The sequence below is a fragment of the Ruditapes philippinarum genome, unplaced genomic scaffold (genome assembly GCF_026571515.1).
Source record: "Ruditapes philippinarum isolate M1 unplaced genomic scaffold, ASM2657151v2 ctg3748_1_1_1_1, whole genome shotgun sequence".
NCBI classification, from domain to species: domain Eukaryota; kingdom Metazoa; phylum Mollusca; class Bivalvia; order Venerida; family Veneridae; genus Ruditapes; species Ruditapes philippinarum.
This window is the reverse complement of record NW_026860778.1, coordinates 194,105-208,787: the sequence shown is the minus strand read 5'-3', so window position 1 is coordinate 208,787 and position 14,683 is coordinate 194,105. Positions and strand designations below refer to the sequence as shown.

Below are 14,683 nucleotides of genomic sequence, written 5' to 3'. Positions count from 1 at the left end.
GAATTTCTAAGTCGAAAAAGGGACACACATATGCAATAAAAGCAAACCAGAGTTATGAGACTTGTGCAAATCAAGTTAGATAATCATAAAGAATAAATGTGTGAAGTTTCAATCCGTTCCCATCAGCAGTTATTGGAGATACCAGCTTACACGCAAAAACTTAACCAATTATGTAAAAAAGCAAATCAGAGTTATGGACTTGTACCAATCATCTAAGAATAATCACAGTGAACAAGTGTGTGAAGTTTCAATCCATTCCCTTCAGTAGTTATGGAGATACCAGCTTACATACAAAAACTTAACCACAAATTTCTAAGTCGAAAAGGGGCATAATTATGTAAAAAAGCAAATCAGAGTTATGGGACTTGTGCCAATCATCTTAGATAATCACAGAGAACAAGTGTGTGAAGTTTCAATCCATTCCCTTCAGTAGTTATGGAGATACCAACTTACATACAAAAACTTAACCACGAATTTCTAAGTCGAAAAAGGGGCATAATTATGAAAAAAAGCAAATCAGAGTTATGGGACTTGTGCCAATCATCTTAGATAATCACAGAGAACAAGTGTGTGAAGTTTCAATCCATTCCCTTCAGTAGTTATGGAGAAACCAGCTTACATACAAAAACTTAACCACAGGGACGCCGACGCCGACGCCGACGCCGACGCCGACAAATGGGTGACTGCATTAGCTCGATTATTCTGCGAATAGTCGAGCTAAAAAGGGGGGGGGGGTGAAAAAGGCGTTAAAAGGCGTGTATATGAAGTAATGGGTTAATTAAACCACTAAAGTACACTATGTTCAACAGCATTGTAGTCTGGAAAATTTTTAGTATTATTAGCCATAAGTTTGGACAATCTATTGTACTTTTGGCCTAAGAATGGACAATCTACTGTACTTTTGCCATAGATTTGGACAAACTATAGTACTTTCATCGTAAATTTTGACAATCAACTGTCCTTAATTCATAACTTTTGAAATCTACTGCATTTACTTTATCTAGCATGTGGATATTATTCTACATTTTTAAGCATGAATTTATATCTACAGATTTTAAGTGTGGTTTTAAAGCTGCAGTTTGAAGCATGGATTTATATCTACAGTTTTTAAGCATGGATTTATATCTACAGGTTTTAAGCGTGAATTTATATCTACAGTTTGTAAGCGTGGATTTATATCTACAGTTTGTAAGTGTGAATTTATATCTACAGTTTTTAAGCGTGGATTTATATCTACAGTTTTTAGGCATGGATTTATATCTACAATTTATAATATTTGTTCATATATATGTGTAAACTTCCATATTCAAATATATAAAGATACAGAAAATACATAAACAAAAAGTAATTTCAACTACAATGGTATATTGTGAATGATTCTGCAAAACCTAAGACCTATAAAAATGATCTTAACACAATCATATGAAATATCACAATAAAGAAGGCAAAATAATAATTTGGGTTTAAAGAATGACAGAAAAAAAATACAGAAATAAAAAGCTATCATAAATTCACACAAAAAATATATACTGCTGACATTAAAATCTTACAGTTTTCAGAACTTGCACTTGTTGGCTTCATTAGAGATAAAGGGTCAGATATTGGGCCACCTTGACCCATGGACAGTAGTAGGGGGCTCAATATTGAATCAAAGCTTAGAGAGGGTCCTGAAAAAATAACAATTCAAGAATGTATTTTAGAAATTTATATCTAAAACAAACCTTGCATAAGTTATCAACTTAATATATCAATTCTATAATTTTTTTTTTTTTTAATTATTTTTTTTTTTTTTGTACTCTTAATATTATAACAAGGTCAGAAATAGAATCACTGTATCATTTATTGTACTTAAATCTATAAATTATGATTCAATGTGTATGGTTTATTGCGAGCACAGGCACATGTTACTTCACACATGTTTCATTAATTGCAAGTTAATTTAATACTCAACTTCTTCAATTCTTCCGAGTGCTTTTACCCAATTTGTTAACATCTTATACTGGTATATATAAATTTCTTTATACAGCAAATCTATTGCATTTACTTCTTAAAAAGTATTCAGTATTGCATTGCCTTCTTCAAAACGAACATTTCTGTACTTATTATGTTGGAATCAAATTCCTTTTTGCATATTTAAGAAAAAAAATTTTAAAGGGAGATTACTCTTTTAGGCTTAATTGATATCTCTTACATCCCTTTTTCTAAAAATAGACTCCTCCACTATATATATTATTCATGTTGTTTATATGAACAAATAATCCTGATTAAAACAATATGGGTGAATTTTACATTCATGCATTAATCATGGGAAGTTAATTCAAGACTCTAAAAAGCTATTGAAATGTTACATCAGGACGTTTTTTGGTTATTTATAACTTACAATAGTGAATACATTTGTATTTTCAGTACAATGAAATAATATTATTATTATTGAAATATTTGAAATTTTACAATTGTTTTTATTTTATGCACTCTCCAACTCATTTCTGTCTCAATTAGCTTATTAATTGTTTGGTAAAATGCCAACTTGATAATGAAATTTAAAGTAATTATTGTCCAAAAGTATTAACAGTTAGCAAAGTTAATGAAAAATATCTTTAAAATTTTTAATTAAATAGGGAAACTAGAAATGTGTCCATAGGACACTGATGCCCCCACACGCCACTGTTCTGTCAATCTTATGACTCTAGGTCAAATATTTTTTGGACTACATGTGCCACAAGTTGAAAACTAAAAATCAACAAAGGGCCATAATTCTCTTAAATTTGGTCGCAGCAAAAAATCCTTCCTTTACTACGATCTACACATTAAGGTTGTTAATCCCTGGAAGTTTAAGCAAAATCTACCATCCGATTTAAGAGGAGTTGCGTTCACAAAATTTCTACATTGTATAAAGTGAAAAAATCAACAAAGGGCCATAATTCTGTTAAATTTGGTCGCAGCAAAAATTCCTTCCTTTACTGCCATCTACACCTTAAGGTTGTTCATCCCTGGAAGTTTAAGCAAAATCTGCCATCCGGTTTAAGAGGAGTTGTGTTCACAAAATTTCTACATAGTATAGAGTGAAAAAATCAACAAAGGGCCATAATTCTCTTAAATTTGGTCGCAGCAAAAATTCCTTCCTTTACTAGCATCTACACATTAAGGTTGTTCATCCCTGTAAGTTTAAGCAAAATCTGCCATCCGGTTTAAGAGGAGTTGCGTTCACAAAATTTCTACATAGTATAGAGTGAAAAAATCAACAAAGGGCCATAATTCTGTTAAATTTGGTCACAGCAAAAATTCCTTCCTTTACTGCCATCTACACATTAAGGTTGTTCATCCCTGGAAGTTTAAGCAAAATCTGCCATCCGGTTTAAGAGGAGTTGCATTCACAAAATTTCTACATAGTATATAGTGAAAAAAATCAACAAAGGGCCATAATTCTGTAAAATTTAGTCACAGCGAAAATTCTTTCCTTTACTACCATCTACACATTAAGGTTGTTCATCCCTGTAAGTTTAAGCAAAATCTGCCATCCGGTTTAAGAGGAGTTGCGTTCACAAACATTTCTATATAGTATCTAGTGAAAAAATCAACAAAGGGCCATAATTCTGTTAAATTTGGTCGCAGCAAAAATTCCTTCCTTTATTACCATCTACACATTAAGGTTGTTCATCCCTGTAAGTTTAAGCAAAATCTGCCATGCGGTTTAAGAGGAGTTGCGTTCACAAGATTTCGGGACGGACTGACGGACTGACGGACGGACTGATGGACGGACGGACAAGTGCAACGCTATATGCTCCCACATTGTGGGGGCATAAAAATTATCATTTTTCAAGGAAGCATTGCCAAAGAGGTTCATCCTCACCAAACCAAATAACCCACTCTGACTTCAGAACTATTAGGCATTTTGACATCAAAATCAAAACAGTAAACTGACATGTAGATAGGCAACATCAAGTATTGAGTACGGTCAGACAGCATAATTATAGGTGGCCTAACTGTATATTATACAGGCAGGCAGTTTACATCTGGCATAAACGGTACCGCAGAGTCCATGGTATTATAAGGATCGTACTTCTTAAGTTTGTTCAAGATATCATTCCTTCACTAAACCTTAAGTGATTAAGAGACCAAGGTTGCTGGATTTTATACACTTTATTTATAAAATGTTGTTTAATGTTTGCAGAGGGATAGTTTATTTCTTCTTTTTTTCAAGTTGATTTTTTGTCCTTTTTTTCCCCAAAAAAATATGACCATTAACAAAATACCTGATTTTACAACCAAATATTAGATTTTTAATCATTTTTACATGTACATATCAAACTGACCCAGTCACTCATTTTAACATGCCAGAGAAATGATTGTGTTACATTATATTAATATGTTAGTGCTATTATTAAAACAATTTATTTACATGATGGATTACAAGAAATTAGAAGACTAGATGATTAGAATATAGACATAATTAAATATTAACAATCCTTACCAGAAAAGTAAAGTGTTATAAAAAGAAAGAATTACTTTTTATTCACTAAAATCATTGCATACATTAATTCCTAGTGCTGTCATTGATTCAGTGCAAAGCATATTGGCAATACATCCATATTCGATGACAAATATCAGCGATATATCGATAATTATTCCTAATTTCTTGTCTATAATTTATGTTAATACCTGTTCCTAAATTTCTACTTAGTAATGTTAATATTAACTTCCGACCTTTACGTCATTATCTATATTTAGAAAATTTTACCTGATGTTGGACTGAGGCTGCTTGAAAGGGATGATGGGATACCCAAAGGACTTGTGAGACCATCTCCAAGACGACCAAATAACGATGAAACTGGAAATGCTGGATGACCAAGCATGGAGAATGCCCCAGGCAGGTGTGCTAGGTGGGCAAATGGCAATGCTGACATCCCTGCTGCAAATGGAGAAGCCCCTGTACAGAAAGAAGAAAAAAGATAAACACACAAAATTCAAGATAAACTATAAAATGTGTAGTCAAATGTTTCTCTGTCATGAAATAATAATGTATGGTATTTTTATGAAGGCAGCCTTTCATAATGTAATCAAATTTTATGACTTTTTATCTTCTACATCAGAACATTTTACATTATAATATGTCAAACAATTAAATCTTTATCAAAACCTATCTGTTGACCTTCAAATATTATTCTCTCCATGTGTAACTGTTTTGTTTTTTGTCTTTTTACATGTTGTACAAAATGGTGGTTTGAATAAATAAAATTCTTCATTGTTTTAACATTTATGATCCTAAAACTTGTTTGATGGACTTTACTCTTCTTTGCATTTTGAATAATTCATTTATAATTTTAGAGATTTTAAAAACTGAACACAAAAATAAACTGATCTATTCTCCTGACAAGTAACTAACAGATCAAGATGGAGGCATTAGAGGGTCATGATCGTGTCTTCACCTCTAAATTATGATTAGATTTTAACTAATCAAAATCATCCTCAAAAAGTTTTTTATGTATTCTGAATGCCAACTGTTTCATGTTTTACAACTTTACCTAAAAGTGTAGTGGGGTCAAACAGGTTTGAACCTGGAACAGACGACGCCTTCGCCGGATCAAACATGCTGGATCCCGACACGGGAGATGTCTTCTCTTTCTGCTCCATTCGTTCATCTGTCTATCTCAAACATGTGAACATTGATACTGAAAATAGATAGAATATACATTTAGCTATACTTTATTATCATAAGTTCAACCATAACACTGCCAAAAAATTGGTATGAAGAATTTGCCTTGCTTTGAAGTGACTTACTCGGTAAATTAAGAATATTTTGAGTTTTTCTAGCTCATGCAGGGGTACAAACAAACAATTGCACTTACAACTTTGAAAATCAGCACAAAAGATTTACTTACCTATTGTGAACGGTAGGGAAGCAAGAAGCTATAACGGTAACTGTTTGTCTGTACCAGGGGACTAGCCCAGATAAAGCCACATTTGTCAACTTCCGGATAACATCTATTTGGAATCGTTCAACATAATTATAAGGGTTTTTTTTATAAAGATATAGCTATGGATATGTCAAACTTGCAGTGCAAAGGTATTTTATAGCTCACATATTTAATCATCTATATCTCCTTCAAGGACTTAACTTAACCAGAGGTTTTGAAAATCTGAAAGTCGAATCCCTAACTTCCATTGGTACAGGGACTGGCCAGAGTCACCAATGTACTGGTGCACTTTTGTTTACATTTAAGTTCAACTACATTATAATTATATAATATTAAATTATCGTTGTTTCATATCATCACCAAGCTACTACAACAAACATATTCAGAAAAACAGCGAAATCTTTACACGCTTAAAAAAATCTGGTTTATATAAATAACTTAAAAAGATAAAAACATGTACAAAGGAAATAATGTAAGCAACTTCAGTACATGTCTTCCCTGCTTAAGATTATATACACTTGAAAGTCATGCAAAAAGATTTTAATTCGAAAGTATTTATTTGAGGTTTAAATACACAGATGTCTTATGTATTATAAACGGTACAAAGCATTTAACCTATAAACAAAGTAAAGACTTGATTGTACACACAGAGCTAAATATACATTCGTTAAAAATAATCTCTTTACATATGTATATGATTTTTATCAATGATTCATAATGTGCGACAATAAGATATTTTCAGCTAGAGTAAAATTTTAAAAGAAATATTTTAACTTAAATTTAAATAAAGTTGTTTGGGATTTTATTTTTTTCAGTTGAACAATAAGGGAGTGATCTTCAATTCATATTGATTGACTTAATATTATGGCATGATAAAATTATGTGAAATACGACTTATACGTAATAAAAATTAAAAAAATTATGTAAATGTCATATGACTGTAAATGTATTTTGGATTTTCGACTGAAATCCATTACATAATTATACAGTTACTCAAATACTTTGTTCATTGCTCATACTTAATTTTGGACATCTGTTGCATTTCCTAAAATACTTCAGGAATTTATTCTTATATATTCCAGCCAGTATTTCCTTATGATACATTATGCAGTAACAATAAATAAATCTTAATCACCTGCCTGCATTTATCTATAGAAATTCATTTGCAAATAACAAACTCATACAGAAAACTGAATAAAATATGCATATTGAAATTTCAGTTCCATTCTTTAAGCTTTCTACAGTCAAATTTGACCAAGGGCAGTAACTCTTTTACAAGTTTTGATTTTTTTTGACGACCGAAAGACTGAGCTAGGAAGCTTGATGACTCGCAGAATGTACTGTACATCTGGAGTTAAATATCCGACTGCGTCTTATATGACGATGAGAAACACGCAAATTTACACAACAACACGTCTTTTCAAGTTAAAAAAACTTTTTAATTCATTACATGTTTTCTAATACTAATTGCAGAAAATTTCAGCAAATTTTCAAATCTTAACTGTTGAACGTGTAACAAAATCTGTTTTGAAACAGGCATTCTTTCAGCGAACATAGCGTGATAACTTTAAACTCGTCTGCATTTGGAAAGATTTTATTTCTCTCTCCCAAAGGTTCATTTCTAAACACCCATTATCTTAAACATGTTTATTTCATTTCAAGTTTTGGAATTTATCTTTCCTTAAAAATTCCACAATCTTCGCAATCTAACTGTTGAGATTTTTTTCATACGCGATTTACATCATACTTTTTGGGTTCTCACGTCATATTTGTTATATTTACAATGCTGATATTATATAATGAATTTGATCTTCTTTTTTTTCATTTGAACTATTCAATTCTAAGTAAAAAGGATTTCAAAATCAAAAATAGAGCCACTAACAATATAGAGCCTATCATGGTCACTGCACAGATGTTACTCAAGTGGCAAAGACTAATCACTTTTGATTCCTGGAGGTTATGGGTCTTTTGTTTTTACGGCACACCAACACAATCTAAGTCCTGCGGCGCCAAAACAGGAAAGTTGATTTTGACTTACCTCAGGTGTTACAAAATTACAGCAACACCAGGGGCCAAGCCCAACTCATCTGCTGGAGCTAAGAAATGCACAGACTCCAGTAATATTTGAACCCATTTAGTTGCCTCTTACTATCACTCAAGGATAAACAGTGACTGCAATTCTGATGCCTCAACCCTCAAAGGCAACCCCTCTGCCACAAAGGGAAGGTCAAGGGTTAAAAGATGAATTGGTGGTTTATATGATTTATTATTAAGGCTTCGTTAAAATCTTTTCATGTAAAACAGACAATACTTGTTGATTTATCCTGGAATTTTATCGAACAAAAAGATAGACAATAAAGAGTGATTTGAACCAACTTGAAATATAAACTTTTATTAATTACCTATAATGATAACTGATAAATCAGTAAAATTTATTGAATTGGAAACACTGTGACGGGGATTTAAGCTTGGAAAACCCACATTTACAGAGTTCTCAATATCATCTATCCCCAAAATTGATAATGGGCAGGCCCAAAAAAGAAAAAAAATAGAATCTCAGGACAAGTCCACCAGGTTCTTAGGGGTAAGTTAAAAGCTTTTCTCTGTGTTAATCATTGTGCTTATATATCGAAAGAAGGTCAGCCAATGCAGTGAATAATGCAACTCCCAATGCTGATAACCAAACAATGGGCCTGACATACCAACACAACTAGTTCATGCTATTTCCTAAATTATATATATCTAATATATGTCTGGGGATTGAACCTGCCTTTTTACAATTGAATAATGTCCGATTAAATAAATGAATTTAAAAACCTTATACCACATTACATGTATGTTACAGCAAAAGTCTGAACAAAATATGAGAGCTTTATAATCAAACTAAACAATTTCACGTAAACTGTGAAGATCTTTTTGCTATATCATGCAGACAGTGCAATAATTGTTCTGTAAATCCGAAATCATATGTACAAGATATTCATATTTATAATCACAATAATTATGTGCTATTTTTAGCAACACGCAGACTGGTGTTTTCTATAATATTAAAAGCAAGTGTAGTTACATAACTTCGAGAATATTTAACAGATCAGAGCAGAATTTATTAGGGAAAATTTCTCTGTATTTATGCAGACATCTTTCTGAATATTTCAGTTTTTAGCGTATCAATAATTCATCTAAAGAGTGGATGACTTCCTTTAACAAATACAAAATTCAAGTCAGTCTTACTGACAAAAATGTTTTCATTCTAAGTATCATATAGATTATTAACCTTTCACCTCCCGGATTTTTAAATAGACCAGTCCAGCTTTCATTTTTGGGACAGTCCACTATAAATTTTTGGGGATATCGCAAGTTTGAAACTCAAAAGTCCAGATCAGCCATTTAAGTTAAGAGCCAGGACAGAGTCAGCATGGATGTGCAGGCTGGCCTGGCCCCTATACTGGGTGGCAAACAAATAAAGGCTTAACAATTTCAGTTCTAGCAGGTAGCTAGGATTTACACAACCCTGAGTAACAGCATTTAATTATCTGCAGCAGATAAAATATTTCAAAAAGATTTATGATGTTATCTCAAATCTAAGGAGGGAGAATTGTGAAATATTATGCTAATATTGTTTCAGCTTAAAACTGGCATTTATAATCATTAAATCTATAAATAGATATTAAAGTCACATGACTTTTTAAGTATTATGCAAAACTATCATAAAATACCTTATTCTGGTTATATTAATATATGAATTTAAGCTTAGAGCAGAAAAAAAGTTAAAAAATATAAGAATTGCTCTATATTTATTATAACTATTATAATAATGATTGCAGCGATATTATGTGCATCCAGGAGTAAATGGTCAGTCAGAACATGTAAATAATACAAATAACATAATTGTTTTTACTACGAAAAAATAATCAAAAATGATGAACTGAAATTTTCTATAAATATTATACAGAATGCATCAGTAACGCTCAATTCTTAAAAAGCTTAGGGCATTTTTATTTATGATTTTGGTGGTTTTAATAGTTTATCAGTAACAATTTTTATTATCAATAATATTGGTCAATCACAACTCTAACATCAAATCTTTTGGAAAAAATTAATTATTCAACTCATTTTGACAGCGAAAAAAAAATTTAGCATAATAACACCTTAAGTGTGCATGTAAACATATAATTGACTTCAAAATTTCTGTATCAACAAAAACTTTAATTAATACAGCATCACCAATAATATCAATTACAGTGATGTAACATACAAAATCTTAATACTTAAACAAATAGCGGGAAAAAAAACAACAAAGTTCAGAAACAAAGAAACGTGACTGAGCAAAAAAAAAAAACAACAACGAACATTGATAAAGAGTCTGTAGTGATAATGCTTAAACAGTGATCAATTTATATGGGAGAAAATCGTGTGACATTGTCGCTATATCTTCAAGAGAATAGCGAATATTTGCTGTCAATCTATAGGAAATATAAGAATGATTCAAGCATACAAGCTATAGACATGGTTTTCTATTGATTATACCAATTCTACACTTTTATATTTGAGCCGTGTCACGACAAAACCAACATAATGGGTTTGCGACCAGCATGGATCCAGACCAGCCTGCGCATCGGCGCAGTCTGATCAGGATCCATGCTGTTCGCTTACCAATCCTATTACAAGTAGAGAAACTGACAGCGAACAGCATGGATCCTGATCAGACTGCGCGGATGCGCAGGCTGGTCTGGATCCATGCTGGTCGCAAACCCATTATGTTGGTTTTGTCGTGACACGGCTCATTTGTACATTTTATATTAGCCTTCCCATCTATCGTTATAGTTTGTCCTGGCAGAGAGAGAGAAGTCATCTGTAGAAATAACGGATATATCGTTTATTCTATAATATTCTTTAAGCTCCGCTCTTCACAGATGGAGACACGATTGTCAATATCATTACATATATACGACTTTAACTTTAAAGACTTAAAATGTTTACGATGTTAAATATGATTGAATAATATTTTACAAAAATAGAATAATTTTACAGTTGTGACGTGAAAGATGAAATTTAAGTGAAACGATGTTTTAAGCTTTTGTTTCTATTAAAACTGTATTTTCCGAACAAAAAAAATTATTCTGTTCATAAAATATTCATAATAGCCTATAATTATGTAAGTCATAAATAGCTTGTTTAAAATAGTTGACTTAAAAGACTGGTTGGGTCAATTTTTCTGACATATCGGCCAGTGACGCAATTTCTGCTTTTGTGGAAAAAATTGTCAACAATGGCCCAAAAAAGGGTCATGCATAAGATTAGAACAAAATTTTTTTAATAATTTTTTGAATTTATTTTGGTTTGACATGCCGGTTAATCATGGTTGGCATCCTCTGATATTGGTATGGGCTGAATCTGTTACCACTAGCAGGCTAAGAGTTAAATTAGATAGTACAATATATTATGGCGTGCATTGACAATTTGCAATTATCTAATACTCTGGTACATTAGAACTAGAAGTCAAAATTTCAAATTAACTTAAGTTTTCCAGTTCTTGGAAACATATAAAAACCGTTCCAATCTCATTGCAGACGACATATTTGCTTAAAACAGTTTTCCTTAATTGATATTATCTTTGTTTTAATCAATTCGCACACACACATTGCAGAATACCTTGAGGCCATGCTGCTATTCAATTATAGAAACAACCCAATACCAATCCAATGAAAAAGCTATTTGAATAATGTTAACATTTCAATCATGAAGGCATAAACTATTAACGCTGCATCCGAACAATGTTGCAATTTCTTCATTTTGAACAAAAAAAAAGTTAGCTGACTGAAATGGCCAAATTTAGTTAATCATAAAAACCCTATGATGCTAAATTTGTACAAACTGTATATACATGTATTTATGATCTTGTACTGTTTAAAATTGGAACAATTCATTGGTTTTGATATCATATTGTTTAATTTAAGCAAACACATACATACTTAGACGGGCTTCATTACGACTCAAAAACAAGGGCCTGTGGTTGCAGAGCAATGACATTGGTCACCCGTAGTAGTTACTTTTTGTTCTTAATTTTTAGACTGTTTTGAATTTTGAACTGTACAGTAAACTGTAAATGTACAGCATATTTATATCAAGGCAGTCAACAAAGTAGAGTATGGTAAGACTAGCAGTAATGGTCCAGTGGTAATTTGTCTGGCTATAAATCCAGGGACCACAAGTTTGATCCCTGAGTTTGTCCTCAGGCTTAAATTAGTAACATCATCTCTGGCAGCTGATGTCTTGAAGTACACACCTTTCATGTTAAGTTCTGAGGGACATGCAAAACCAACTTGGACCCAGTTAGCTAGTTACTTCTGAACATGCTAGAGCAGAGGTACGGTGATAATGACCGTAGAAAGGATTTCATGATATTAAATCACAATGAAAGTGACCTGCACCGTTAGGGGATCGAACAAGAGTCGCCTGATTCCAAGTCAAACGGTCTACCAATTGAGCTAACTGGATGGTGTACTGGTACCAGTGGCAGAGGCAGAACATGATACATGTATTTTGCCACTTAGTGTTCATAATAAAGAGATAAGTTCATAATGAGACTTCAACAAATATTATGATTCAGACGATTTCTCTCAGAACTTTCGTTCAATTGCGAGGACAAGATTAGAGATATTATCATTCCATTAGCTACAATAACGTGTTGGAGAATTACTTTATTTTATTTGCAGGTAGTATAAAATAAATTGAATTACATGTTAATTGAATACTGAAAATTAAATGAAATGAAATAAATTAAATAATTAATTATTTGACGTTTTTTTTTGTTCCTGTCAATTTCAATCATTTCCTGGGAGGAGAAAAGAAGAGAGATAATAATATGATGCGAACAAGTTAAATACTAGGAGTGGATTTAATAACGAAATCGGCACTAAAGCAACAAAAACATATATATTCATCTAGCATACTAACATATGTGGAAGTAAATAGATGACTTATACACAATGGTTTAAAAAGCAAGCCACTTTAGGCAGTATGCACATTAAATATCCAAATGTTTCCTCATTGTGACTGTACTGGTAAGTTCCAAGAAGAAGGCGTTCAAATTATCTTACTTTACAATCCAGCTTAAATTTATAATATTGAAACAAAACACTTGAAAATGATGGAAACTTTACATGCTTAAGCATGCATGTAAAGTTTGTTCTTTATTCTAATTTTGGTCGAATGCATGAATTTCTAACTTCTCTTAAATTGTCACCTGTCTTCCAGCAATTAATTGAAACCTTTTTTTCTGCACATATTATTTACAAATCTATTAACATGGACAAAGGTCAAATATCTCTTAATTATGCTTATTCAAGAGAGTCTGCAAGTGTCTCCTATTGGTATTGGACATAGGAGGCAGTATTATTTATGTAACATTGGCATGTACTACAATGAAACATAAACAAAGTGAATACCAGAAACTGAATAACTGTTAAGAGCTCATTTAATTATCAATGAACTGGTGTCATAATTATATCTTATAGCGAGATGTCATAGTTCTTATAGTGAGATATTCATAACCTTGTGCCATTATTTCTTCTATGAGTGAACATAAATTGGTGCCAATTATTTCTTATAGTGAGATATTCATAACCTGGTGCCATCATTTCTTCTATGAGTGAACATAAATTGGTGCCAATTATTTCTTATAGTGAAATATTCATAAACTTGGGCCATTTTTGATATGCAAGATATTTATGAACAGATGTAATATTTCTAAAGGAGAGATATTCATAAACTCAGGAGCCATTTTTGATATGCAAGATATCTATAAACTGATGTCATATTTCTAATGAGATATTCATAAACTGGTTCAATGTTTCTAAAAGAGATATTCATAAACTGGAGCTATATTCCTAAGATCAGATATTCATAAATTGGTGCCGTATTTCAGGAATAAGACTTGCAAAAAATGATCCAACCTAACAAAAAGAAAATGGTGTCAACTTCACGAACTTGGAAATGCACATTTGCCTACAGCTTATGTTTCAAAACATCCAAATACACATTTATAAGTAAGAGTCTGACATAAAAAAACTGACATACTTATACCATATTGCTTTATCTCAAAACTTTGACAAAATGGTACAAAATGATGCCTTAATTTGGCTATTGATTTCAACTGAATCTGAGACTGATGTAAAAACATTGATGGTGCCAAGTTTCAAGATTCTGACATTTTTATTTTAAGAGTTGACATAAATAAATTGGTGCCAATTAATCAATTTCTTAATACTTTCACAAATAAAGATGAATCATACAAGATGGATGGGCACATATAACAGAAGACTTGGTCAAAAACAAACTGATGTCATAATTTCAAAACTCTTAAAAATATGATTTGGTGCCAATTATACTCAACTTATGTACACAACTGGTGTCATATTTCAAAACCCTTAATTAATATATAAAATGGGTGCCAAACACAACAGTGACATAAACTTGAGGTATAGTCGAGTGGTTAACATGTCAGCGATTGCTATCCGCACCGGTTCAAACCCTGTCAGGGGAGAGCCGTCGTTTGCTTGAGCAAGAAACTTTCTTTGGATAATTTTTATTTCAACAGCCAAACAACAATGATGGAATAAGAAGATACTATGCAAGCTAACATAACTTTGTTGCGCAATGATATTGTAATATCCGCATTTCCACAGTTTAATTTAAAGAAAAAAATCCGGAAATTATTGTTTTACATGCACAAACAATTTAACAAGTTGCAAGAATTCATGCTGCTG

The 14,683-nt window shown here is 32.0% G+C and overlaps 1 protein-coding gene across 10 annotated transcripts in view; it reads right to left on the bottom strand.

The window, feature by feature from the left end:
* The window catches only part of LOC132713351 (uncharacterized), a 76,641-nt gene that overhangs the window by 43,468 nt on the left and 18,490 nt on the right, over positions 1–14,683 (bottom strand). For 9 of the 10 annotated variants that reach the window (XM_060695906.1, XM_060695911.1, XM_060695915.1 and 6 more), the window contains exons 2-4: positions 5,523–5,669; positions 4,739–4,927; positions 1,551–1,667 (exon numbers count right to left, since the gene is read on the bottom strand). In XM_060695906.1, coding sequence (XP_060551889.1) covers positions 1,551–1,667; positions 4,739–4,927; positions 5,523–5,631 — 415 coding nt within the window. In that variant the 5' untranslated portion in view covers positions 5,632–5,669. The remainder of the gene's footprint in view (positions 1–1,550; positions 1,668–4,738; positions 4,928–5,522; positions 5,670–14,683) is intronic. The other variant, XM_060695912.1, reaches the window with a different exon arrangement.